Source organism: Papio anubis, chromosome 9, assembly GCF_008728515.1.
Source record: "Papio anubis isolate 15944 chromosome 9, Panubis1.0, whole genome shotgun sequence".
Lineage (NCBI taxonomy): Eukaryota > Metazoa > Chordata > Mammalia > Primates > Cercopithecidae > Papio > Papio anubis.
This window is the reverse complement of record NC_044984.1, coordinates 4,843,336-4,868,189: the sequence shown is the minus strand read 5'-3', so window position 1 is coordinate 4,868,189 and position 24,854 is coordinate 4,843,336. Positions and strand designations below refer to the sequence as shown.

Genomic DNA, 24,854 nt, shown 5'->3' with positions numbered 1-24,854 from the left:
GGTGGCTCATGCCTATAATCCCAGCACTTTGGGAGGCCAAAGTGGGAGGACTGCTTGAGCCCAGGAGTTTCAGATCAACCCGGGAAACACAGCAAGACCCTGTCTCTACAAAAAATAATAATAAAAATTTTTTAGCCAGACGTGGTGGGTGTGCCTGTAGTCCCAGCTATTCAGGAGGCGGAGGTGAGAGGATCACTTGGGCCTGAGACATCAAGGCTACAGAGAGTCATGATCATGCCACTGCACTCCAGCCTGGGTGACAGAGCAAGACCCTGTCAAAAAAAAAATTCTAATTAAAAAAAGAAGACGACGAAGAAGGAAAAGGACAAGAAGAAGAAGACAAGTCCCTCCCAGCCTAGGGATGACTCTAAGTTAATCATGGTAATCCTAGCCTTTGGTCTATTCTGGTTAGGACAGCCCTGCCCTAACCACAGCCTAAGGAAAGGCTCATAAGAGACAGCTGGGGAGGTTTTCATCATCCTTAGGCTCAACCCTTCCTGCCTGCACACACTGTTGTGTGAGGACATGATGCTTGGAACTGCTGCTGCCATCTGTGAGCATGAGGCAAAAATCCAAGCAAGTCCTAAAAACAGACTTCTTCAAGCCCTAACATCATTGGCCATGGCAGACCCACTACAAAAAAAAATGCTTCCAATGCTCCACCTGCCCTTGGCAATGTGCTCTTGAAGCTCCTCCCATCAAGAGACAGAATCTATGTCCTCGTTACTGAGTCTTAGTCAACAGCATTGCAGCAGAAGTGACGGCACCAACTCCAAATCTCATCTCAAGAGGGAAACTCCAGGCTGCCCTGCTAGAGATATGGGAGCAACATAGGCCGGATACTGAGGCTCCCTGGCCAACAGTCACACAACCCCCAGCAGCACCACCTGATCAACCTAGAGATGACCACAGATGCATGAGGAAGCACAGGTGAGAACAGAAGAGCTGCCCAGCTGAGCCCAGCCAAAATTGCTGACCTGCTTGAATTGGGAGCTATAAAGTAATGGTGGTGTTTCAAACTCTTCAGTTTTGAATTGGCTAGCTACGGAGCAATAGCCAACTGATACATTACCAATCCTGAAGCTGTCCTTCCTCAAGACTCCATTTCATATGAGATAAAAAATGTTCTCTTTTTTTTAATGCCACTGTTATATGCAACCTATAGTTCCCTGATATTGTGCTCTGAGGAATAAAAAAGATGAAACAGGGCTCCACCTTCAAAAAAAATGGCAGCCCAACTGTACTTAAGACGTATTTTCAACTAGGTTGTTGACTCCTAGAGGTGAGGGTTTGGTGGTATATGTATCTCTGGAAAGGACTCTTACAGTTTAAAAATGTACAGCAACACAAGGTAACCTCTGCTGAGTGCAAAAGGAGGGGTCCAGTCCACATGAATACTTCATGAAGAAAGCTGGGTATGAGCTAGGTGGTCTTTGAAGGAGATTTAGGATTTAGAGTGATGAGGACAGAGGGAAGGTTGAGAGAGGCAGGACCGTCTCTGGGTCTAGAAAGATGGATATTCCGTAGGGATTTGTTCTGAAGACAGGCGAGTGACTAGGAACTGAATTCAGATGTGGTGACTTAGGGCATGAAGCACATAACAAGGACAAAACAGTGCCTCAGTGCAGGCCTGCAAATGTTCATTCTATGAGGTGAAGAATGAACAGAGGAGCCAAAGGTACAAGTCAATGTCCTCTGCAGCCACCCTCAAAAGAGTATCAAGAAGCGTATTGTCTCAGGAGTATCAGGCCACTGCCCCATAACCTCAGATGTGACCAGGCCTGAAGGATCTCCTTCTACCTGTGCGTCCCTGCACCTCTCACTTTATCTTACCCAGTGGGCACACTGCCACTGGGGTGGGCTCACAGAGCAGGCCTTTAATCAATGCTGGGTTGTAGGCTGAACAAACTTCACAAGGCTAGAAAAAAAAGTAATAGAGAGGTACTTGTTTTTTTCATGTTGCCAGAGTCTCACATTTCCCTCTCTGGCTGAGTTCTCCCAAGTCTACAAGGGATGGTCATGGGCTGACTGATGACACCCAGGCTCTGTGCAGAGCATTCCCCTCGGGGTCTGAAGAAAAGCAAGAGAAAGGTCCCTGTTCTCTGGTCCCAACCACAAACATGAGGGTACTAATAATTCCACAACTACGCCAGCTTTAGAATCAGAGCACTAGGAAGGAGGGAGCTATTACTCATTTTGACCAGGAAGCCTTGTTTTATTTAGCAATGAGTATTTGCTAAGTATATCTTCTACTCAATAGAACACCCTCACCATGTTTCTGTGAGGAGACCAGGCTGATCCCTATTTTATACTGGAGGAACACGAGGTGTGTGAGAAATGCACCCAGGATCTCAACACTAGTGACTAGGAGAGCCAAGCTTTGAGCCCAGATCAGTCTGATACTGAGACCTGTGTTCTCTCCGTATAGAGCACATAACAACTGTCCTTTCTTCCAAGTCTGAGCTGAATGGAAGCTCTCATAAGAGATTATTTTCAGAAGCTTTGTGTCTTAGCCAATGGAGTAAGTGAATTAACACACTGGACTCCAAAATCCAGCTCTGTTATAAAGTAGTCATAGTTGCCGTGTGGCCTTGGGCCAATCAAGTCATCACTCAGGACCCCAATTCCTTTTGGCATTTACAAAGGAGAAAGCGGAGCTGGAGGATGCATCAGACCCCGTCCAGCTCCCATGGCTGGGAGGTTTTCCACCTCTTCTATAGGGAGGCTAGCCCAGACTGAACCGGAACCTTTTCTTCCTGACTAACGACTTTTAGGAAAGAGGCTCATGTTGGCTGGCTCTCAGGCTCAACCCTGGTCCAGACCACCGTCAGCAGGACGGGGTCAAGCAGCACCATCTTGGCTGGCTGTTTGCGGGTGATAAGGGGTTATTGTGAAGGACTCTTGGACCCCCTGATAGCTGCCTGACAATGTCCAGCCAGAACAGTAAAGATCCACCAAGCCAGCCGTTCTGGGTCACATGCAACTTCAAGAACCACCGTGTGCATCTGCACCAAGGCTCCCTTTGTTTTGAGAAAGGAGAGCTCGTCGGTCCCATATTCCTCCGCAGTTCTTCCAAATCCTCTCACCCGGTAGGAAAGCCACCTGGGATTGTTGTATAAGAGGAGGAGGCACAGTGGGGACCAGCTTTGTTGGCAGACAGCTTACCTTTCCTGAAAGTCAGTGCTGAACCATCAAAAGTCACTGAGGACCCTGCTGACTCCCCCACACCAACTCACAAAACCAACAACCCATGGTGGGCAGGGCCCGAGAGAGGAAAGTGAACGATATCCTGCAAGAGTCTGCTAGGGGGTGGCTTCGTCTCCGTTGCAAGGCTGCTGAATAGGTAGGGAGGTAAAGGGAATGGAGAGAATCAGCATTTGGAACTCTTCCCTGGGTGCAGCGCCACTGCCTGCATTGCCTGCAAGGCAAACCCCGCCTTCTCCCGCCGCCTCCCACTCCACCCAAGCAGCCCAGGGACAGAGGCTGCAGGATTCTGACACAGGAAGTCTGCAGTCACTGGGAGCCTCTCCAAGATTCAGCCTGTGTGAAGGAAAAGGTTTGGACAAGGAGAGGAACAGTAAAGAGAAACTAAAGTCCTCGGTTTGAATCGGGACAGATTTTGAGCCTGCAGTTGGTTGCGGGGTGGAGGATGGCGGAAGGGGCGGATGCCCTTACCTCGTTCTGTTTCTCTTTCGCTGGTCACCTTGTTAAGCTCCCTTTGGCCAGGTGTCCGGAGTGGGACTCACCACTGCAGGGGCTCCAGCCCCACACAGCCGCCTCCCAGGAAGGACTCAGGTGGGCTTTCAGGTTATTAGGGGTGGGATGCAGGGGTGAGAGAAGCTTTGGTGGTGGATGTGAGAATTTGGGATGGGGGTGTGAGGTTGTAGCTGGGGGCAGCAGTGTTTGGGATGGGACTTTCCTGGATCCTGCCATGCACCATGCGCAGTGCTTTCTGCAGGATGGCATCGAAGGGGCTGGAGCTGGGGGGCAGCATGTCTGTGTCCTCAGACCATAGTGGAGGATGTGGACTGTCCAGGCTCCAAGCTGTCCATCCCTCAGTGCCATGACCTAACTGTTAAGTGGGATGGAGCCTGGGAGGGAAACGCAACTGCACCTTTCAGAGAGAGGCCCTCTGAGCAGGAAGAGTGGCTGCAGTAGAAAGGATGTGGCTGAGAAGGGGAAGAAAGAGCCTCGCGAGCATCAGCACTAGGAGAGGCAACTGATTTCATCCTGAGAGTCTCAGGGGAGAGGAGGCTTCCCCTTCCCAAAAGAACTGGCAGGACTGGCCATGAGCCAAGTAGAGAACAGCTGCTGCTGACTGAGGGAGAAGCTGTGCAGCCTTAGGCAATTCAATCAACCTCTCTCAGCCAAGGGCAATATAATAATGCCTGCTATACTAACCTTAGTGAATTGTTATGATGCTCAATGGTGAAAGAGAGTTGTCAAATGTGAAGTGCAATGAAAGGTATAGGTGTAATATTATCACCAGAACTTCTTAGGCTGGAGGTACCTCTAGAGACTTTTTTTTTTTAATCCTGCACTTGGAAACCACCCTAGATCAGTTATTCAAATTAGGGCAGGCAGTCAGCAGAAGGATAGGAAGTGGTACTTTTTTCAAAAGAATCTGGCAATGCTGATATCCTCTGAAGGTTGAGACCTGCTACCTAAAACTTCCCCAAACTCCCTGACGATGATCACGCCGAGCACATGTTTTTTAAAAAAGCGTATTCTCAGGCGTCTCCCAGATCTACTGAATCAAAATTTCAAGGGGTCCTGGCAATCTCTATATTTAGCAAGCGATCAGAGCAAGGTGGACATGGTATGCCAGTGAAAAGTCTGTCGACTTGCTCCTTTTCCGCTGGATAATCATATCCAGCAATGCTTCTGGACAGCACAGGCAAATCAGTTCAAGGAGGGGAAGCAGCCACCTCAGACAATAAGTACAGACATGCTTTGGGGGGATGAGGTTATAGTAGACGGCCAAATCCCATCCCATTCCTGCTCCACCGGGGGGGACACTCCAATTATGAAATGACACATTTCCCAGCCAAAGTGCCTGGGAACCTTAAGACAAAAAGGAAACGATGATGAGTTATCTATAACTAACAGCGTCAATTACGAGCGCTTTATTGTTGCGTCAATAGATTGTTCAGGCTTTCTTGCTTCACACTCTGCTGACTCTGTTCCCTTCATAAAATTATACAAACACATGCATACCCATGCACACGCACTCACAAACACAGGGACCCCAAGCTCGTCAAACACACAAATGGGAGGACGAAGAGGATGACAGGAGCTAGTGAACGCTTACCAGGCCACTGCATTACTCCATTCTAGCATTATTTGCAGGATTCCATGCTACATTAGTGATGTTCCCGGGTAACAGGACCCCAGGGATTCTTCATTTTAGCTCTTTCATCCCACAGGGGTAATACTAGCTTAGCAGATGAGAGCACGACTCTGGAGCCAGACTGCCTAGGCTGAAATCCTGCCACCCCACTAACTGGCTGTGTGTGACTCTGGGAAAGCTAATTCTGTGAAATGGAGATAATAACGGGGCAACTGGGACGATTAAATGCGTTGGTACACATAAGCCCTTAGAGACATGCCTGGCACACAAGATGCTACATGAGTGTCTGCTGCTATCACTGATTGTTGTTTCCGTTGTTGTTTTACTATAGGTGAGAAAGGTGATACCTAGAAAACTAGTTGCTCACTTTGTTCACATCTCTTGACGCTTTTAGGAGTATAGCCAAGGAAGGAGTCATAAATGTGAACAAATATCTACGTACAAGTGTTTGTTGGAGCACCATTCGTTAGAAGCAACCTGAATATCCAATAGGAAGTGGGTTACCAAAAGAAGGCTGCATCTCTATGACGGCCATGTAGTAACTGCATGAGAAAACTAGAGATATAACGTGAAGCTTTTCCAATGAAATACTGAATGATCGCTATAGATATACTGATACAGACAGACAAAGTTAGTCTGGGGGAAAAATACAACAAAGTTCCAACACTCAGTGTCTCTGGTGGTGGGGTTATGGGATTTTTATTTTCTTCCTTATACTTTTCTAAATTGGGGTAATTTTCTATTATGAGCAGATATTCCTTTTAGAGTCTGAAAATAAAGAGTTCAATTGAAGTAACTTGCTCAAGGTCAAACAGCACATTAGGAGTCCACACAGGCTTCCTATCCCTGTCCAGGGATTGGGTGGCTTCATGAGGCTGCACTAAGAGTAGGAAGGAAAGCTGAGAGGGATGAGAATGATGAACGCACACCAAAAAGCAGCAGGACCTTGGTGGAGCTGTGCAGGCGTAGGCCCCAGCTCGGAAGCTTTCCAGGGCAGAGCTGTTAGGGCAGAGCTAGACACTTTTCCAGGGACTTTTCTATCCCAGAGCCACTGTGTGGCACAGGGAGGTGACCCAGGCACTACAATCCAATGCCTGCCCTTGGGGCTGCTCACTGCTGTCTCCCAGAAATAGAAGAAGTCAGCTTCTACTTTGTCTAAGGATTCCAGAGAGTGACACCAACCTTTCTTTCCTTTGTCCTTTCTACAGACTCCTTCCTCTAGTGTGGAGTCTGAGACCCAGGGAATACTGGTTCGCATCCCTGCTGGGCTGCACTCCCCTGCTTCTCCTTAATATAGAAATGTCTTTTCTTGCCCAGCATTTTCCCCATCATAATGCCAAGGTGCTTGACACAGCCAAAACCAAGGAATGTTTATTTTGCAACGCCGAAATAAAGAAGGATCTGGAATCACTTAATAACTAGGATAGACTTCATCTAAGAAAAACAGAAAGAAAGGAGGGAGGGAAGGAGGAGGGAAGGACAAGGGAAGGAAGGAAGGAAGGAAGGGAGGGAGGGAGGGAGGGGAGGGAGGGAGAAAAAGAAGGAAGGAAAAAAGGAGGAAGGAAGGAAGAGAGAGGGGAGGAGGGAGGGGAGGAGGGAGGAAAAAAGGGAGGGAAGGAAGGAAAGAGAGAGGGAGGAGGGAGGAGAGGAGGAAAGGAAGGAGGGAGGAAGGAATAGAGGCAGAAAGGAAGGAAAAGGAAGACGTTCATCATTCCTTGATAGCAGATAAAAATTATTGTATCTCTTTCAAAACTTTGCTACAACCTGCTCAGTATATTTTTAAATGTAAGTTCAGATCTTTGTAAAATAATAGACTGGAGTATATGAGCTCTGAAATTCAGTGATTCTACATCAAGTTGAAAACCTAGTAACTCCAACTCTCTTTTTCAAAGATCACTCCAGTGGCAAAAGCCAAGCAATAAAGTCTGTCAAGTTTTCAGGGAGCCAGCTGCACATCTGATGAATACACTTGGGTATCTGCAGAATTTTCAAGCAGAAACCCAGTCGTCGAATCCAATGACCTCACTTTACACTGAAGACTCTGGTGGGAGAACAATACTAATGGCTACCATTTGCTGAGGGCCAGGCAGGTGACATGCGTAGGGTCACACAGCAGGTTAGTGACAGACGCAGAATTGGATGCAATCCTCACCCACCCCACAGTCCACTTCTGACTTTTAGTGGCTTTAATACCAGAAACTTTTCCTCATGGCTCAAGATGTACAGAAAAGGAATCAGTACAAAGGCAACAACAGGACAAGAGCAATTACATCCTTTCTGCTTTTGCCTCTGAGCACAGAAGGGACACCACGGAAGAAGGAATTTCAGCCTGGGCCAGTGGGTGAGAAGCAGACAGCAAGCCTCAGGCCTTGCTGGATGAGAAGAGGGTCAGAGGTAAGAGCCCTCAGCAGCACCAAAACAACAAAACAAAAACAAACAAACAAACAAACAAAAACGCCTAGCAGAAAACATCTTTCCAGGGGACTGAAATCCAAGCACCAGAGGAACCAGGTCCAACTGTGGTGTGTCAGCACCAAAAATACTTAGGGAGAAAGGGCAAATGTCACACTTGAAAACAGTGTTTACGAAGATGGAAAAGAATACTGAGAAAACCCAGTTACATACAACTCACTGCTGGTATTTGCATCTTTCTCAGATTGTGAGGAAGATTTCATAAATAGGATAGTTAGTAAAGGTTATCATGAATGTTTTCATCAATAGGTTTTCGTTAGAAAAGTGATTGTAAAAAAAATCCATGTTACAATTTTTGACTTGGTTAACAACGTGCATAGGAATTGGCTGTTACACTGTAAGGCATGCAGACGTCCTCATTCCCCTGGCAGAGTGCATCAGATCTGTGGACATTTCCTAGCAAGGTAGCCCTAAACCTAACAAGACCAACTCTTACTGTTATTTTCTCAAAGACTTCTATTTAAGAAGACTTATAAGGACTATAAGGAAGAGGATGTCTTTTATCACATTATTCAGAGCCTTATCAAAACACCATTTCTGTTTCTGCACAACTCAAGAGGGGCGTGAAGAACTTTAAGAAGCTTGGTAAGAAGCCACAAAATGGTCCAACTCAAAAAACCTTTAATGGCTGAGGCTCCGTGCACTCAAATCCATCGCAACAAGCTTCATATCTCTTCGAGTTTTTCAAAATGTATTTGTTGGATGAGTTTTGGGGGTATGTCAGCAGACATTACTATAAAAGGGGGAAGGAGATTCTGTGGTAAAAAAAAGTTTTAAAAACGAAAAAGTTGAAAAACACTGGGTTAAAGAAGTGAAATAGGTTTACTGCTGCAGGACTTCTCAGAGCCTTTACTTTTATGTTCGTATGCATTGTACATCTCCAAGAGGCAGCATTTCTGAAACATAGTGCCTGGGGATTCTTTCTCCATGGAAAGCTGTGTAGGACTGATGTTCTGCAGATCACATTTGAGGAACTCTGGCATGAGTTATTCTAGGTAATATGGTCACTGGAGTATCCATGTCAGCAGAAGACAAAACAGGAGGAGGAAATTTAAACTGCAGCAGGAGATGTGTAACTGAGAAATGAGGAAAACACCCTGACAAAGGGTGCTCAAACACAAGTCGCTTGAAGGAGTCTATATTATGGATTCTCTTTCTCTGGGCATTTTTCAGAATAAGCCTGGAATAATCTAGAAATTTTTCTAATGCACAGCAAGGCAATGAATTCCGTGACTTTTAGAATTCTCTTCCTGCTCAATTATTCCATGTCATCTGTCCTTATTCTCTATTGATATATGAAGTGAGTTCAGCTGACTGGCTTGCAAATTAAATACATCCCTGAAATGCTGAAGGTAAAGTCAATGCATCCTCTGTAAGTTGAGTCTGTTTTCCACTGATTTGTGTTATAATTGCAAAGAAAAGTGTTGACCTCACGCATCGGGGAGAAAGCATCCTACCCGCACCCTTGTGCATTTCTTCCCGCTCATTCTCCCGCTGACGGCAGCCCACAGGTCAGCCAAGTGAATAGCTGAGTCATGCGAGCCTTCCACACTCAGTCCTTCAATCTCTCTGTGGATTCCCAAGTTTTCGGGACGTTCTCGCTGATCTCAGGGTTCTCAATGGGTAAGTCACCTCATTGCTTATGTTCTTTCTTTAGGAATTTAACAAAATCCCTGGATATTCTCTGCTGCTGGCTTTTTTAGCAAGGAAACAGTTTCACTCTAAGAGGGTAGGAAGCCCCTTTACATGAGTCGCTTCTGTTATGACCAAGTGTTCGGTGATTGAATAGCTGAATCATGGTCACTATTGGATCAGAAAGTCCAAATCTACGAAACGAAAGAAATATGTCTACCTAGGTAGACATATTTCCCAAAAGACTGATTTAGGAGAGCTGTGAGTGGTTTTAACTGTACCTAACGTTTGGAGAAGAGGCCTTGCCTATGCCTCAGTACTCTGTCAAAGTGGGCAAATAAGAAATAGACCATGAAATGATAACTTTTACTGAATGCTTACCACATACCAGGCCTGTTAGCGTTACCTGCTTTAATTCCACCGATTCACTGGCCACCATGTGCGATGTCTATTAATGGCCCAGTTTTACAGAGGAGAAAAGCAAGGCTCAGTGAGATTCTGAATTCTCCCTGGGTCACACAGGTAGACACCAGTGGGGAACAGCACTGGGAGTTGACTCCCTCAGGGTGGACAGATACCACCCTCTGTCTACACTGTTCACAGATAGACTAAGAGGCTCAGAACCATGTCCTCATGTCTCCTGTCCTGCCTCACCTGACACAGCTACAGGTGTGGGAAACACAGTGTTGCCCACCTGCAAATGCATCACTTACAGTCTGCATGCAGCAAGAAAAAGAGAGATTATGATAGAGTTTCTTGCAATTCCCCATTTAATTTAATTTTATTATTTATTTATTTATTTATTTGAGACAGTGTCTCACTCTGTCGCCCAGGCTGGAGTGCAGTGGCACGATCTCAGCTCACTGCAACCTCCACCTCCCTGGTTCAAGCAATTTGCCTGCCTCTACCTCCCAAGTAGCCGAGATTACAGAAATCCGCCACCACACCCGGCTAATTTTTGTATTTTTAGTAGAGATGGAGTTTCACCATGTTGGCCAGGCTCATCTCGAACTCCTGACATCAACCGATTCGCCTGCCTCGGCCTCCCAAAGTGCTGGGATTACAGGCATGAGCCGCTGCACCCAGCTGGAGTTCCCATTTTTGAACATATATTTTTTAAAATGTCTCCTAGTTCCTACAATGAAAATAAAAACGTTCTTTTTCCTTTCAAGTCTGATCAGCAGTCCTCATCATTTCCAATGCCACAGCATCCCTCTTCCTTCCACTGAAGGAAGGAATCACGAGCGCATGAAGTACATTACAAGCTAGTTTACATTCATTTTTCCACCGACTACATGCTCTCTTTTAAGTGTAACCATATTGTGTAGATTTTTTTAATGCGAAAGGGCCCACTTCTATTAAACAGCGCCTCTGATAGGAAAATAATTATATTATACACACACAAAACAACAACAACAACAACTTTTTGGAAATGCATCTGTTGGAAAAAGTGAAGCCTACCAGCATTCAAATGTGAGGCTCATGATGGATTTTATTTAACCCCAACCTGATTGAACATTTCCTGCCCTCCTGGAAAGGGCAAATATAAAGCTTAAAAAAAAGGAAAACCTTTCTTATCTCCCTCTGAAGGAAATAATGTTAGACATGGTTCCAAATCTATGGTCATTTACCTGTTGACCAAAAAGCTTCAAAGACAGGAGATTCCACCTGAGAGCTGAAACCAGCTGGAAATAACCCAGGAGAGGCAAGATCGAATCTGGGGATGGCCATGGGCCTCATGGCATCGCAGAAGCAACCTGACAGATGCAGAGCCCGTGGCTGGGTGGCCAGTGGTCATCAGGAAAGCCACACGATGCCACTCATGAATCCCCGCTCTGACGCCCACTCGGTCCTAGCCAGCAGGAGTGGAGTAGTGCTCCACAGTCTGAGATCACAGAAACAGGAGGCGGTTCTCTAATTGGACACATCTCCAAACGCGGAAGTTTGCCTGATTTCTCATTTTCACCATTTCGGTTGGGAGTTCTGAATCACATCACACATTCCCCTGCCTGCTTACCTGGACACAGAACATGGCATGCTCTTGTTACTCTCCAGTGTCTCTCTTCTGAGAGACGGAACTGTGCAGCCTCACAGTTCCGTCTCTCACGGATAGCTGGAACCGGCTCCTCCCGGCAAACAGCCTTCATTTCTGCTCTCATTTCTGTTTTTTCCAGCAAACTCACATATTCCCATCTCCATCTGACCTGCTACTTCTAAGTCAGATAATTGATTCTGAGCCACTAGATGAAGTCACACAGGAAGGCTCTGAGTATGGCCGCAAGCACCTGTATCCCCAGGGGTTACCAGGTGACATAAGCCAGATATGGTTTCCCTAAACACGATACTCTTTCCATCTTTCTTTTTCTAAGCTTTGGTAGAAATGTACATAGAAAGAACTATCTCCCACCTACGAAAAAACATGGCTAGGGGCACAATTAAAACTGACAGACGGGCTGGGGGCGGTGGTTCACACCTGTAATCCCCACACTTTGGGAGGCCAAGGCGGGTGGATCACTTCAGGTCAGGAGTTTGAGACCAGCCTGGCCAACACGGGGAAACCCACTCTCTACTAAAAATACAAAAAATTAGTCAGGCCTGGTGGCGGGCACTAATTCCAGCTACTCAGGAGACTGAGACAGGAGAATCACTTGAACCTGAGAGGTAGAGGTTGCAGTGAGCCGAGACCATGCCATTGCACTCCAGCCTGGGAAACAAGAGCGAAACGCCATCTTAAAAAAAAAAATGACAGACGGCCCAGCCTCAGCAGCAGTGACTAAGAAGTGATGGGCACTGGGCAAAGAGGACCCACGTCCTTCTGCAGGGGGCCACTGTCCCTTGGCTTTTGCTGATAGGGGGTGGAAAGTAAACGTGCGGGATCAACAAGCCCAGACCTTTGCTTTGAAGAGAAACCAAAAAGTCAGATGTGTGTGTGAAATATTCCAATAGTCCTTAATGTTGTGTCCCATGTGGCTCCCAAGCCACAAGTGACAACTGAGGACCTCTTACAAGGTAATCTGCCCAGTTTTAGGGTAGGTGCTCTGTGATTGCAATTCGGAATTGTTGGAGGCATGTAAAACCATAAACCAGGAGAGTGCAGATGCACAAAAAAGAAAAACAAAACACACAAACACACACACACACACATACACACTTCCAAGTGAGTAGAGGGTCTGGTTGGGAGGGTGTGCCTGGCGCCTGAGTGTGCACACATATGCTCTCCCGGGTGAACGTGATCCTTCCCCTGAAGCACAGACAGCAGTCTTCTGCAGGGAACACGGCTATTTTCCCCACCATATCAGAACTTGTTTCTCTTTCCACCAATGCCAAATTGCCTTAAAGCAGCTGAGGAGTGCCTGGCTGATTTATGCCTCAACAACCAGGGCTTCTAGACACGTTCTTCCTTCTGACCCTGGTCCTGTGATTTGTGAAAGAGCTCTGTAACTGACAGCGACTTCTCTTTCTCTATCAGGGCAACAAAGTGCAGGGAAGAGTCTAGAAGCTGCTTTCTGCCTCCCAAGGCATCAGAAGTCAACGCTCCTGGGTAAGATGCTGACCTTCTGCATCCCCTCCTTCCTCTATAAAATACAGAAGACTCAGATAACCCCTTGCTTTCCTGATTTCCAATCTATGACAGTTTTATTCTGTCCAGTCACTAAATTAAACAGAAAAAATAAAGCCTTAAGAGGTTAAAGAATCCCTTAATCAGTGAGATGAGAAGCCCAGAGTCTGTACATGAGCCTCTCTTTGTCTAGTGCTAAATACCTTTGGTCTGCACTAGTCCTCAGTCATTAGTACTTCCTTAAAAATCCAGAAGCTGGTCATCTGGTTCTGGGCTTCTGTAGCTACGACCACTGCCTCTGTGCCCTGGAAACTCAGGGGAGGGAAAGATAAAACTAAAAATCACTTAATTCCATTTTCAATGGACAGCTCTGCTAGGGAGTTTGGTTGGACAGAAAATGAATAGTTATTTTTAAGTGTGTGTGTGTTTTGTGTGTGTTTTTAGATAATTTCTTATAGTTCCATTTCCCATGGGAAAATATGCTGGAGTTGGAGTCAGAAAATTTGGGTCCCAAGCACAGCTCTGCCCCTAATTTCCTGTGTGATCTTGGGCAAATTATTTCAGTTCTCCGCATCAGTCTCCTTCTTCGTAAAGAGGCATTGACTGCCCCCTCCATCTGGGACCCTCAGCACCACCCTCTGCAATGCTCCCAGGCTTGAGGGAAGGGTTAAGCGAGAATTCTCATTCTAGTTTGGCTGGAAACAAACTTTGTTAAAATATATACATATTACCAGTGTATCCATCCTATTCTTCCAGGATATATTTAGATTATATTTCTGTATATTAAATCACATCGTAAGTGCAATTATTTAAAGAAATTCTGCTGTGAATCCTCTAGGCAAAGAGCCTTCTGGTAAAAATAGCTAGCTATCCTGAGTCTATTTTTTATGTCATATTTCATTTAAACGTTTGTTTCAGAGAACAAAACTGCAGTCAGCAGGGACCCTGCCTTTCTCTGACATGCAGGTAGTTTCGGCCCCACTCTCAGGTGGGTGTTTGGTGTCTCCGAGGGTCCCTCTGCTGATTGGCAGTGGGAAGAGCCATGCTTTGCTAAGAGTTTATTTCCTGCTAAACTCTGTAACTGGCTGTCTCTTCTGAATCTCACAGCAACTGTGTAAGGCAAGTGATGTTAGCTTCCTTATTTTGCAGATGACGAAACTGAAGCTTGGAGAGGTTAAATGAGGTACAGCTAATAAACAGTGATTCAGACCAATTCTCCAACTCCAAAGGCAGGCAAGCCAGCATGCTCAGAATCCTCAAACATGAGGGCAGCCACGTCGCCTTGCCCTGGGATGGGACCTTTGTAAGAAGCCGTAGTGGCTATGGCAGTGAGATGAGGGTGAAGACAGCAATCTGGCCCACGCCGAGACCCCTAACAAGAGACGTCATAAATGCTCTTTAGGCGGAGTGAAGGCCAGTGGAGACCCACAAGGGCAGGGGAGTTGGATTATTCCAACTCCAGGGCCTCCTGTCTCCTCCACTTTAATGGAGGACCAGGAAAGCAGAAACACACTCACGGGAGATTAAGGGGTACCCCCACCTGCAAAGGGGGCCGTGAAGGTGACTGGGGAACAGAATGCATGCTGAGGATGAGGGCCAGGACAGTGGAAGTTTGAAAGCCACTGGAACAGTGTAGGAAAATTCTGGGCCCGGGTCTGGTTTGTGGGTTCTGTCCCTCCTGCTAACTGTAAGACCCTGCATTCATCCCAAGGAAGAAGGCATGAGCAGGTGTGTGAGGAAAACTCGAGTGGAGTGTCAACCACTGAGAATGTTACAATGGAAGAGGGAGATCAGTGGCGGTACTGAGGAAGGGCTCCATAGAAAGATGTTCCACGTATATACGCTACACACATATAGAATATAGAGCACCGTGTGTGTGTATCTATGTGAGTACACGTATAAGCGTGTATATATGAGTCTGTGCATACATGTGTGTATATATGTGTTTGTGCATATATGTGTGTATACATGTGCATGTGTATATTTATGTTTGTGTATATATATATGTGTGTGTATATGTGGGTTTGTGTGCATATATATGTGTGTATATATGTGGATGTATGTATATATATTTATGTGTGTATATGCATATGTGTGTGTGTGTGCACACTCAGAGACCCATAGGAAACAAAAGCACAGGACACCTGCTGCTGTTCCATCAGAGACAAGCTGGCATGTAAACAGAAGTCTATATACACATTTAGGAGATATGGCTTCATTCTCTCTTCTTGCCCAATAACAGTTAGACCCTCACTGCATTCCATTCGGTTCCATGTCCCCTGAAGAGTATTAAACACACATTACTGTGTGCCTTTAAGTACATCACAACCCCTCTGAGCTTCAATTTTCTTACCTGCCAAAGAAAAAAACAAAGCCTAGCCTACCACCTCATTTCATTGCTATAGGATGATAATAACAGCTGACATTGTACATTTAAACACTGTACATATATTAATTATTTTAATCTTCGAAACAACCCTATCAGATTGGTACGATTATTAGCCTCCATTTGACAGAAAAGGAAACTGAGGCCACAGAACTGTTCCATAACTTGCCCAATGTCACCCAGCAAACGAGGGATTTGAGCTGCGACGATCTGGTTCCAGCAACTATGCTCTTAACCCCTTTGTTAAATAGCACGATGTCTGAAAGCACTGAACGTGTTTGAAAATGTTCTGTAAATGAATGGTGCCATTCTGATTCTTGCTAGGACTGTTCCCACTGGCAATGATGCAACGCAGGGTCAGGATTCCCTGGGTGAGGATAAATCCTGCAGCCTCAGATCTGCAGCCCCGCTAGCCAGGTACCACACTTCCAGTGGTAAGTCCTCCCTGCCCCTCCCAGCTGCAGGACTGTCTTCCTATGTTCTTTTTCAAAGCAGTGTCTCTGCTGCCAAGAGCAGGTTTGTCTGTCTCCTGGAGACAGCGGTTGTCAAGCCCTGAGAGAACAGCAAGCATGTCAAAAATAGCAGCGCCAGCAGACTGCGTGGCTGCAATTTCCTTTTGAAATGTCGGCTTTGCTCTCACCAAAGAGCCAGGGTCTGTCTGCGCTCCTTGCAGCCTACAGCAGAAGCTGCTTAAGATTCCAAAATGTGTTCTAGGAGGAGGTAAAGTGTATCTGCTGAGGCTCGTGACCGAGGAATGAGGAACTCTCTTTAGAGTAACAATGATGAGGGTGGAGTTGGGTTTAAAAAAAAAATTGTAATAAATCCCAGCAGGGCTAGTCCCCAGACAGGTCAAGTGATAGCCAAGGTAAGATCAGTGTGAATGATACTTCCTGTAGGGTAGGAACTTTTCCTCTTTTGTTCTGAAAACTAGGGAGTCACTCTCCTGTTGTTACTGTGCACCTTCAAACACAGCCGCCGCTTTGATAACCCTTCAAAGGCGGCGGCTGATAGGTTTCCACTCCCCCTTTAGGGTACCAGGTGAAGCCGGAGGATGAGGACCAAGAAGACCAAGAGGCAGGGTGAACTACTTTCTCAAGTTCAGAGCAAAGGGACGTGAAAAACATGACCATCTCCAACCGCACAGAGACCTCCAGCCCAGCACAGAAGGTTCATCAGGAGACCTGGCAAGATGAGAGGCTAACAGCCCATCTGTCTTCCTTCCCCACGGCCTGCGTCTGGGAAGATCCCTCTCGCTGCCAACTGCCAAGCTCCAGACCTTATTCTGCCATGAGCTCTCTGTGCAACCCGAGGCAAAATACGAAGTGAGATGGAGAGAGGAACTCCTACCACCTAGTAAACGGATTTCTTTTCCTCCCCTAAGTGACCGTGACAAGGTAGGATTGGAGTACACTTTCCTCCCCACTTCCTTCCCACGGCAATAACACACAGTCAAAACCCATGTGAGCCAGGATGGCAGCTCCAGCTAGATTGTCCCGGAAGGACCACACTCTCTGGGAATCTATCTTGGAATGGATGTCGAGTTGCTGGCAGATAGAAATTCTGCCGCAAGCAAGGGCTCAGCCAGTGGAGAGGAGAAATGACAAGCCGCAGGACTGGCTGGTGCATCTGAGGAAAGCACCACGGGAAGGGAAGGGAAGGGAGGGTCCGGTGGGCACAAGGTGAAGAAGGCCAAGAGGAGATCAGAGTCTGGGAGAGAATCACTGAAAGGTTCAGTAAGACAAATGAAGGCCGTTACCGCCCACTTCTTTTGTTTACCCAAAGCACCAAAGACTGCTGGGACCTCATCATAGGGCTGTTAAGCATCAATAACAACTGTAGGGGGAGCGTGGGGAGGGGGTTAGGAAAAATGAAACCTTTATGTACCCACAAAAAAAAATTTCAAAAAATTCAAAAATAAAATAATAACCATAGTAGATACATCAATAAAACCTTGGGCCCTATGCAATCTCTTAAGGAATTCTGAGTTTACAGCTGTAGGGATTTGGTGGGGTTTTTGGTTTGTAGGAACTTTTCTTGGAGTTTTTTTCTTTTTGCCAGCAAACTGTAAGTTCCTTGGGCAAGCTCAAGACCATAGTCCTACATAATGAATAATGTTCAACATATATATCATAGCTCAATGCATGCTAATTATGCCCTGCACTTACCCAAAAAACTGGCATGACACATCTTTAGAGGAAAAAAGAAAAACGCATGTAACTCTCGTAACAATTTGATGTCAAAACGAAGCGCGCGCGCGCGCGCGCGCGCACACACACACACACACACACACACACACACACCAGTTCGTGATATTGTGCATGAATAGCAAGGATAAACTGCATGTAAGCTCTGAAGTGTCCCCATGTGGCAGAAGAAAAAAAAACTGTCGTTCTATTCTAGATATTGTCTGGTCCATTTTTAGACACGCCAAACTTCTAGATTTATAGGACCAAACCGTTCTTCCAGCCCAGATGGAAAACTCCCAGATTATTAGACTCATTGCTTTCTTTTTTTCACAATTCAATGATTTGGGGGTGCAATTTTTAGAGTTGTATGATTATTACCATAATCCTGTTTGAGAGCATTTCTATTACCCCCCAAAAGTTATCTGGGGCCAATTGTAATAGCACAACCTTCCACCCCCTGGGGACCCCTCAGGTTGTCCTGATGTCCTGCTGCAGGTGGGACTTAGCCCATGCTCTGAGACTTCTAGCAAGGAGTCCGTCAATTCTCCTTGCGGACTGCCTGGTGAATCTTAATCCTCCTTGTCAGGATTCCCTGCACCTTGTACCACTGAGATTTATGTCCTTTCCTTTTGTTCTGCCTTCAGTACCCGAGAGAGACAGCCAGATACTAACAAAACCTTCAAGTGAATTAAGGGCAGTGCTAAGGTCATCCCCGAGGTAAGGCTTTTTCCAGGCTAACTCCAACCTTATGCCTGCCTCCTAAGCCCTCTTTTGTCTGTTTATTTGACATTTCTACTGTTCCTCTGTCTTTGACCTCTCTGCCAGCCTCCTAAGCTTGGAGACCCTGAGGTGGTCCAGGGCTACTCAGCAGAGGATTCGTCTGAGACTTCTCAGGGTCATTCTCTCCCCCCAGCCTGCCTTCTCTCATTTATGCTTGCAGGTTCAGGAAATTTCTGGGAGACATTTTTCTGAGCCCACGGCAGTCTCATCTTGCTTGGTAGGTTCAGGACTTGCCCCCACAGAGGTAAGCATGGTAGGAAAGAATGGCAGAGTGAGAAGTCAGGAAAGAGTGGAATACTCCTGCGGCAGACAGACCTTAGCAAGCACAGCTGTCCTAGATTTCAATGTGCGACCTCGCCGTCAACAGTCTAGGTGCTCCCAGTCACTGAAAAGGTGGAGAGAGGGAGAAAGATAGGCAGGAAGACACACATAGAAGGAAGAAGACGGTAAAACAACAGAGGGGGGAAAACCAGAAGGAAGAAAACTAGAGAAAGGAGAAAAAAGGCAGAGACAGTAAGAATAAAAAGAAGGAAAGGGAAAAATGCACAGAAAAAGAGAGAATTTTTTAAAGGGGCCAGCAGCATCAAGGGGACAGAAACAGAGAAAAAGAAAACTGAAGTCAATTGAGTCAAAGAAAAATACACAGAAAAAGCGAGGTAGCCCCTGAGGGAAGGAGAATGAAACCCTTGCATCTCTCCAGATGCACGCTTCCCCACCTTCTCTCTCTCTCTCCCACCCCGTTCTAATTTTGCCTGCAGGACTGAGCCAAAAACAAAATTCCCCTCCAGTAGAACCCACCTCACCTGCAAAGACGGCGAGCTGTCCCTCCTCGCTCCGTGGGGATGAATATCCCGCATCTCAGGCTGAGGCTGGCAGTTCCAGGAAGTCCTCTGGGAGCTCCTTCCAGCTTGAGTCAGGTGTAGCGATGGCTTGGACCCTTCCTGTGAATCACCACCCCAGCTGTCCAGGCAACACAGAGTGCATATTCTCTTGGTGCTCAGGGCACAAAATCCAAATAAAGAGACTTAAGGTCAGAGAGGGATCACTTGACAAAATTCTTCACAGAAACTTGGTCGAGCTACAGCCTCTCCGTTTTTCTTCGATGTCTTGAGAAGAAAGATCTTTGAGATTCCTCCCAGGAGCTAGATAGACTGTTCCCAGGGAGGAAGAAGTTGCAATTCTCCGCCTCTCGTGGAGCTGGGAAGAGCCTGCCTCTGCGGAGACGGGAACTCCATGAGCCCTAAGACTGTGATCTCACCTGGTGAGGCCCAGCCTGGCTGCCACTCCAAGGAGAAGTTGTCCCCTCTAAGGGCTCCCCTCGACAGCTTGAAAAAATTAACACTGACGTTGGCTTAACTGGTTGCTTAACATTCAAATTTCTGAAGAATCAGGAGTAAGATGAGGCAGCTGCAATGACTGGGTGGGGAAACTAGGAAGAAAAGTCCAGACAGGAAGCTTTGAGGCCCTGCTTCCTCCACATTTTCCAAAAGTCCCACATCCCTGTCCTGGCACTCCCAGCCCCTAAGCCACTATGTGGGAGGTGCTCCCATTTGAGAAGCTGGGAAGATGTAGTCCCCTGGTCTCCCTTGATGCCCAAAGCAGAAGATAGAGAGAACAGTCTGGAAGGTTGCTACGGCAACCAGAGTCCCTGGTGAGCTGGGCTCTCCACAAACCCTTTCAAGCGTGCTCTGACTTGAAAAGGAAATGTGTTCTCAGGGATGGTGATGAGGGTGATTACATACACATATACAGAGATACATGCATACATGTCCCAACTTTCACCCTCCGCTGGGAGCTTCCCTTCTGCCTCTGGAATGGGCTTTTCTCTTCTTTCCCCAAATAGCCAGCAGTAATGGGAGAGATTTGGAAAACTAGCACTTTCTGACCTCAGAGCAGGTTTGTGCATCATAAACATCTCTATCTTCTACTGTGTTTCAGGTTTGGAGAAGCCAAGCTCCTAGTCAAGGTGACCTCCAGCCATGGAAGGATCCCCCTGAACATATCTAAAGAGAACCCTCCTTTCTGAAGGGTAAGAAGAAAGACTGAGGGGCTCAGTCCAAGAGGCCAAGGAGGGATTTCGGGAGCCAATGGTCCATAATGGCCTATTCTTAGGCTTTGGATCCAAGGCAGGAACCCTGGGGGAAGGCCTTGCCTATGGGGGTATGGAGAGAACTAAAAATCAAATCCATGACTAAGATTCACACATTTGCATAGCAATGTCCCCAGCTTCCCAGACATTCCCCATGAGGTAGGGAGGGGAAGACAATAATGTTCCCATTTAATGGGTGGGTAAACTGAGGCACAAAGAGGGACTGTGGACCCAAGTTACCCTGTAAAGTTATGGCAAGATCGAGATTTAGATCTGGCAGTCACAGAAGCAACACTGCCTCTCAAGCAAACCCTCGTAAGGCTGTCCTCTCGTAAGCTGGTCTTCGAGCAAATAATGTTTTAAAAAAATTATCATCAGAGAGTCTGAAAGCATAGATATAAAATTAAAAACATGTTAACAGTCCTTTCAGTTTCCGAACTGCACCCAAAAGAACTCAGAACAGTACATCACAGTTTATCAAAGGCAAAAAACAAATGGCAACGTTACTGAGAGAGAAAAGAGGGTAGGTGGGCCAGTGGATAGATGGCAGTGGTCTCACACTGGAAGAAAATGGCTTAGATCAAGTGGGAACGCCACCACGTCACCTTACCAGTGAGAGCAGACCAAATGCAGCTCCAAGGGGCAGAGCAGGCAAGTGTTTGCTTGATTCAGCAAAAAAACCTCTTAGAGTGAGGCTGTTGGCAAAAGAATAACACTTGCTCCTTATTCTAAACCACCTATTTCACGCCCATAAAATGGGAAGAAACCCATGCTGCCATCCAATGTGTGCTTTTACCTGTCTAGGGCTTTAAGCTGGAGTTTGCTTGAGGAAGCCTTCAACAGCAATCCTAAATCAGATTCCCAGGAAGCAAGGTAGAGGGCTAGAGAAAATTTGGGGGAAATGAGGGAGAAAAGGCTGCCATCTGCAACAGGATTCCTCTGCCCCTTTGAGAAAACAGCATCTGTTTAAGTGGCACCTTGCTTCAGACTGTGGTCAAGCCAGTTGCTTGACTCTATTCAGACATCCCTCCTGGTTCTGTGGCTCCCTTTCTCCAGTTCTTCTCCTCAGGAAGGCACTTGCACAAAAAGAGTATTTGGCTCTGATAAGGAACCTTCCTGGAAGCTAGAGAGTCAGGGGATCAGAGTAGGGAGGACCAAATGTAGACCAAACACCAGTGCCTCTTGTGCTGAGCCACACTTTGAAAAATCCATGGCCCCTTTGGTCCTGGACTAACCCCCGTGTCCTCCAAGTGGTAAAGTTTGATTGTATTTTCTCTAATTCCAGCCAAGTTTAGAAATGAATAACCTATTTTGAGGCTGTGCAAATGAAGACTCTACCAAGGGTCATCTGCAGGATGACGAGCGGGTGTTACAGGGCACCGGAATAACAGCAAGTTGAGTACTGCTTCTGTCCTCCAGCTTCTTCCAGTTACCAAGCGGCCTGAAGCTAGGAAGCGCACATGACCCAAAGCAAAGAACACTAAGGAGGGAGCGAAGACTTAGGTATGGCTGGTTTCCATCCTGTTGACATTGCTGTTCCTAGAGATATTGTAAGTCCCAGACATGAAAAATCAGTCTTGAGGGAAGGTCAGACATAAATGTATATCTCATCCATATGACAGAAGATGGGCATGATTGGGTGGCACCGCTGGAATTTTAAAAATGTCATTAGATGGATTCACCTTGAATGCTTAAGCAACAAGGGATTAAGCAACAAGGTTGATAGTCCAGGTATTTGGTCCTGGATGCCAGGTAGTGGGTGAGGGGGAGAGAGTCAAGAAGTCAACTGAAGCTAGAGTGAGTAGTGAAAATGAGAAGGAAGCCTAAGAGACTGTTAGCTCAGTGCTCCCCTCCTGCAGGCCCTGCCTTCATTGGTCAGACCTCTGTGAGCATTCTTTTCTCTGCATAGGCCCGATGTGGTGTAGGAAGGTAGCTGGGTCTCCGTTCCCGGTTAGCCTCAGGGAAGTCAGGCTTGCCAAGTCCATTGTCAGTTGCCTTCAGGTCTGGCGCAGGCTGCCCACAAGTGACGTGGGTATACTGGCCTTGCTCCTCCTGCTCCGTCTCCCGGTGGTAGAAGTAGTTGAAGTTGGAGACAATGACGGGCACAGGCAGGGCAATGGTGAGGACCCCAGCGATGGCACACAGCGAGCCCACGATCTTGCCCCCCACAGTCATGGGGTACATGTCCCCGTAACCTACCGTGGTCATTGTAACCACTGCCCACCAGAAGGCATCCGGGATGCTGGGAAAGAGCGAATCGTCATCGTCAGCCTCTGCGAAGTAGACAGCACTGGAGAAGAGGATGACCCCGATGAATAGGAAGAAGATGAGCAACCCCAGCTCCCTCATGGAGGCCTGCAAGGTCTTGCCCAGGATCTGCAGCCCCTTGGAGTGGCGGGAGAGCTTGAAGATGCGGAACACCCGGACCAGGCGGATGACTCTGAGGATGGCCAGGGACATGGCCTGCTGCCCATTCTGGCTGCCTCCTCCACTGGCTGGCTGCTGCTCCTGCTGCTGCACCAGCTCAGTGCCCAGGGTGATGAAGTAGGGGAAGATAGCCACCAAGTCAATGATGTTCATGATGTTCCGGAAGAAGGCCGGCTTGCTGGGGCAGGCGGAGAAGCGCACCAAGAGCTCAAAAGTGAACCAGACAATGCACAGGGTCTCCACCAGAAAGAAAGGGTCTGTAAAGAAGGAGCCCCCCAGAGTACTGAGTGAGGACGAGCCCCCGGTCCCCATTTCCCCAGGGGTGATGCCATGATGAAATGTGTAGGAATCATCTTCATCCTCCTCTTCCTCCTGACTCCCCCTGGAAACTGAGGAGACTCGACTCACACCACCACCATTGCTTCCACCTCGACCATCTACACGGAACTGGGGTAAGGTCTCCAGACAAAAGATGACTATGGAGATGAGAATGACCAACACGGAGACGATGGCGATACCCCTGGCGGGCCCAGAGCTCTCTGGGTACTCGAAGAGCAGCCACACCTGGCGCTGGAAGGGCTGGGAGGGCAGCGGCTTCTCGTCCTCGCCACCTTCGGGCAGGCAGCCCTCGTCCTCCCGGAAGGCCGCCAGGGCCTCGTCCCCCAGCTGGTAGAAGCGGATCTCCTCCAGGAAAATGTCCAGGGGCACGTTGACCGGCCTCCGCAGGCGGCCCCCCGACTGGTAGTAGTAGAGGATGGCGTCGAAGCTGGGCCGGTTGCGGTCGAAGAAGTACTCGTTCCTCAGGGGGTCGAAGAAGCGGACTCGGCGGCCGGGGTCTCCAAGCAGCGTGTCCGGAAACAGCGACAGGGTGCGCAGTTGTGTCTCAAAGCGCAGCCCGGAGATATTGATCACCAGCCGCTCGCTACTACAGCAGCCCCCGCCCCCGCCGGCCTCCGGGAAGTCTCCCGCATCCTGTTGCTCCCCCTCCGGCCCACGGACCTCCCCCGGCGCCGCCAGCGTAAGGGATTTCTCCGATCTCATGCCCCCTCGGAGGTGCGCTCCCCGCCACTAGGACGGCGCCCACGACACAACCTCTGGAGCGCGGCACCCGCTCCCCGGCTCCCGGCTGCGCCCTCTTTAGGGTGGGGCTCGTGCTCCTCCCGGTTCGCGGTCTGACCTGGCGGTTGGGTCCGTGAGCCCTAAAGCCCTGGTCCCTGCAAGGCTGGGTCTGGGGAGGTGACCTGGGCGCTGGGGATTTGGTTCTGCGCTCCCCGTTACCCGCGCCCCGGTGCTAGAGCTTACTGGGATGCCCGGAACCGCACACGGGCGCGTGTGAAACTGGCTGCCCGAAAAGACGCGTGGATTCTCCCCCAGCGGTGCCTGAGACCCGGCTCCCGGACGCAGGGGTCCGCCCTCCAGCCGGGCTGGCTCTTCCCAGTTCCCACTGCGCTCCTGCAGCCGCTCCGGACCCCCGGCTGCCGCTGGTACTGAAGCGCCTGATGCGCCTCCCTCCGGCTCGGCAGACTCCTGGCGGGGCTCGGCCTCCGCCCTGCGTCCACCGCGGGGCTGGGTCCGGCCAAGGTCGCGGTTCCGGCGGCCACAGCCGCCACCTCCTCCCTAGGAGCCGCGCCGCAGGCCTCGCAGAGGGCCTTGGGCTGCCCCGGCGCCCCAGCGCGGGGACCCACCTCCCCACCGCTCAAGGCTTCGCTGCCGCCGCCGCAGCTGCAGCGGCTCGGCTCTCCGCTCTGCCCTTCCTTCCCAACACACACTCTCCAAGTGACGTGGCAGGCCCCGCCTGCTGCCCCCTCCCACCCCACTCCCACATCACACCCCTCGCCCAGCCAGGGGTTGCCGCGAGCCAGGGCGCCATGGAAATAGACGCACACTCGCCTCACCAGTAAGCTTTCCCGCGCTCTCCTGGCACGCCTCTCGCTTTCACACGTTCACATTCGCGCCCCCCTCCACAAGCGCCG

At 48.4% G+C, this 24,854-nt stretch overlaps 1 protein-coding gene and 1 long non-coding RNA gene across 2 annotated transcripts in view; one reads left to right on the top strand and one right to left on the bottom strand.

The window, feature by feature from the left end:
- KCNA6 (potassium voltage-gated channel subfamily A member 6) overlaps positions 1 to 24,648 on the bottom strand; it is a 39,761-nt gene extending 15,113 nt beyond the window's left edge. The window contains exons 1-2 of the mRNA XM_009180019.4: positions 21,251 to 24,648; positions 19,169 to 19,794 (exon numbers count right to left, since the gene is read on the bottom strand). Coding sequence (XP_009178283.2) covers positions 22,330 to 23,922 — 1,593 coding nt within the window. The 5' untranslated portion in view covers positions 23,923 to 24,648 and the 3' untranslated portion in view covers positions 19,169 to 19,794; positions 21,251 to 22,329. The remainder of the gene's footprint in view (positions 1 to 19,168; positions 19,795 to 21,250) is intronic.
- LOC103875579 lies at positions 12,821 to 17,054 on the top strand. The gene is made up of 3 exons (XR_002515499.2): positions 12,821 to 12,995; positions 15,724 to 15,816; positions 16,430 to 17,054. It is a non-coding gene; the product is annotated as an uncharacterized LOC103875579 (long non-coding RNA).
- Positions 24,649 to 24,854: the final 206 nt, after the last annotated feature.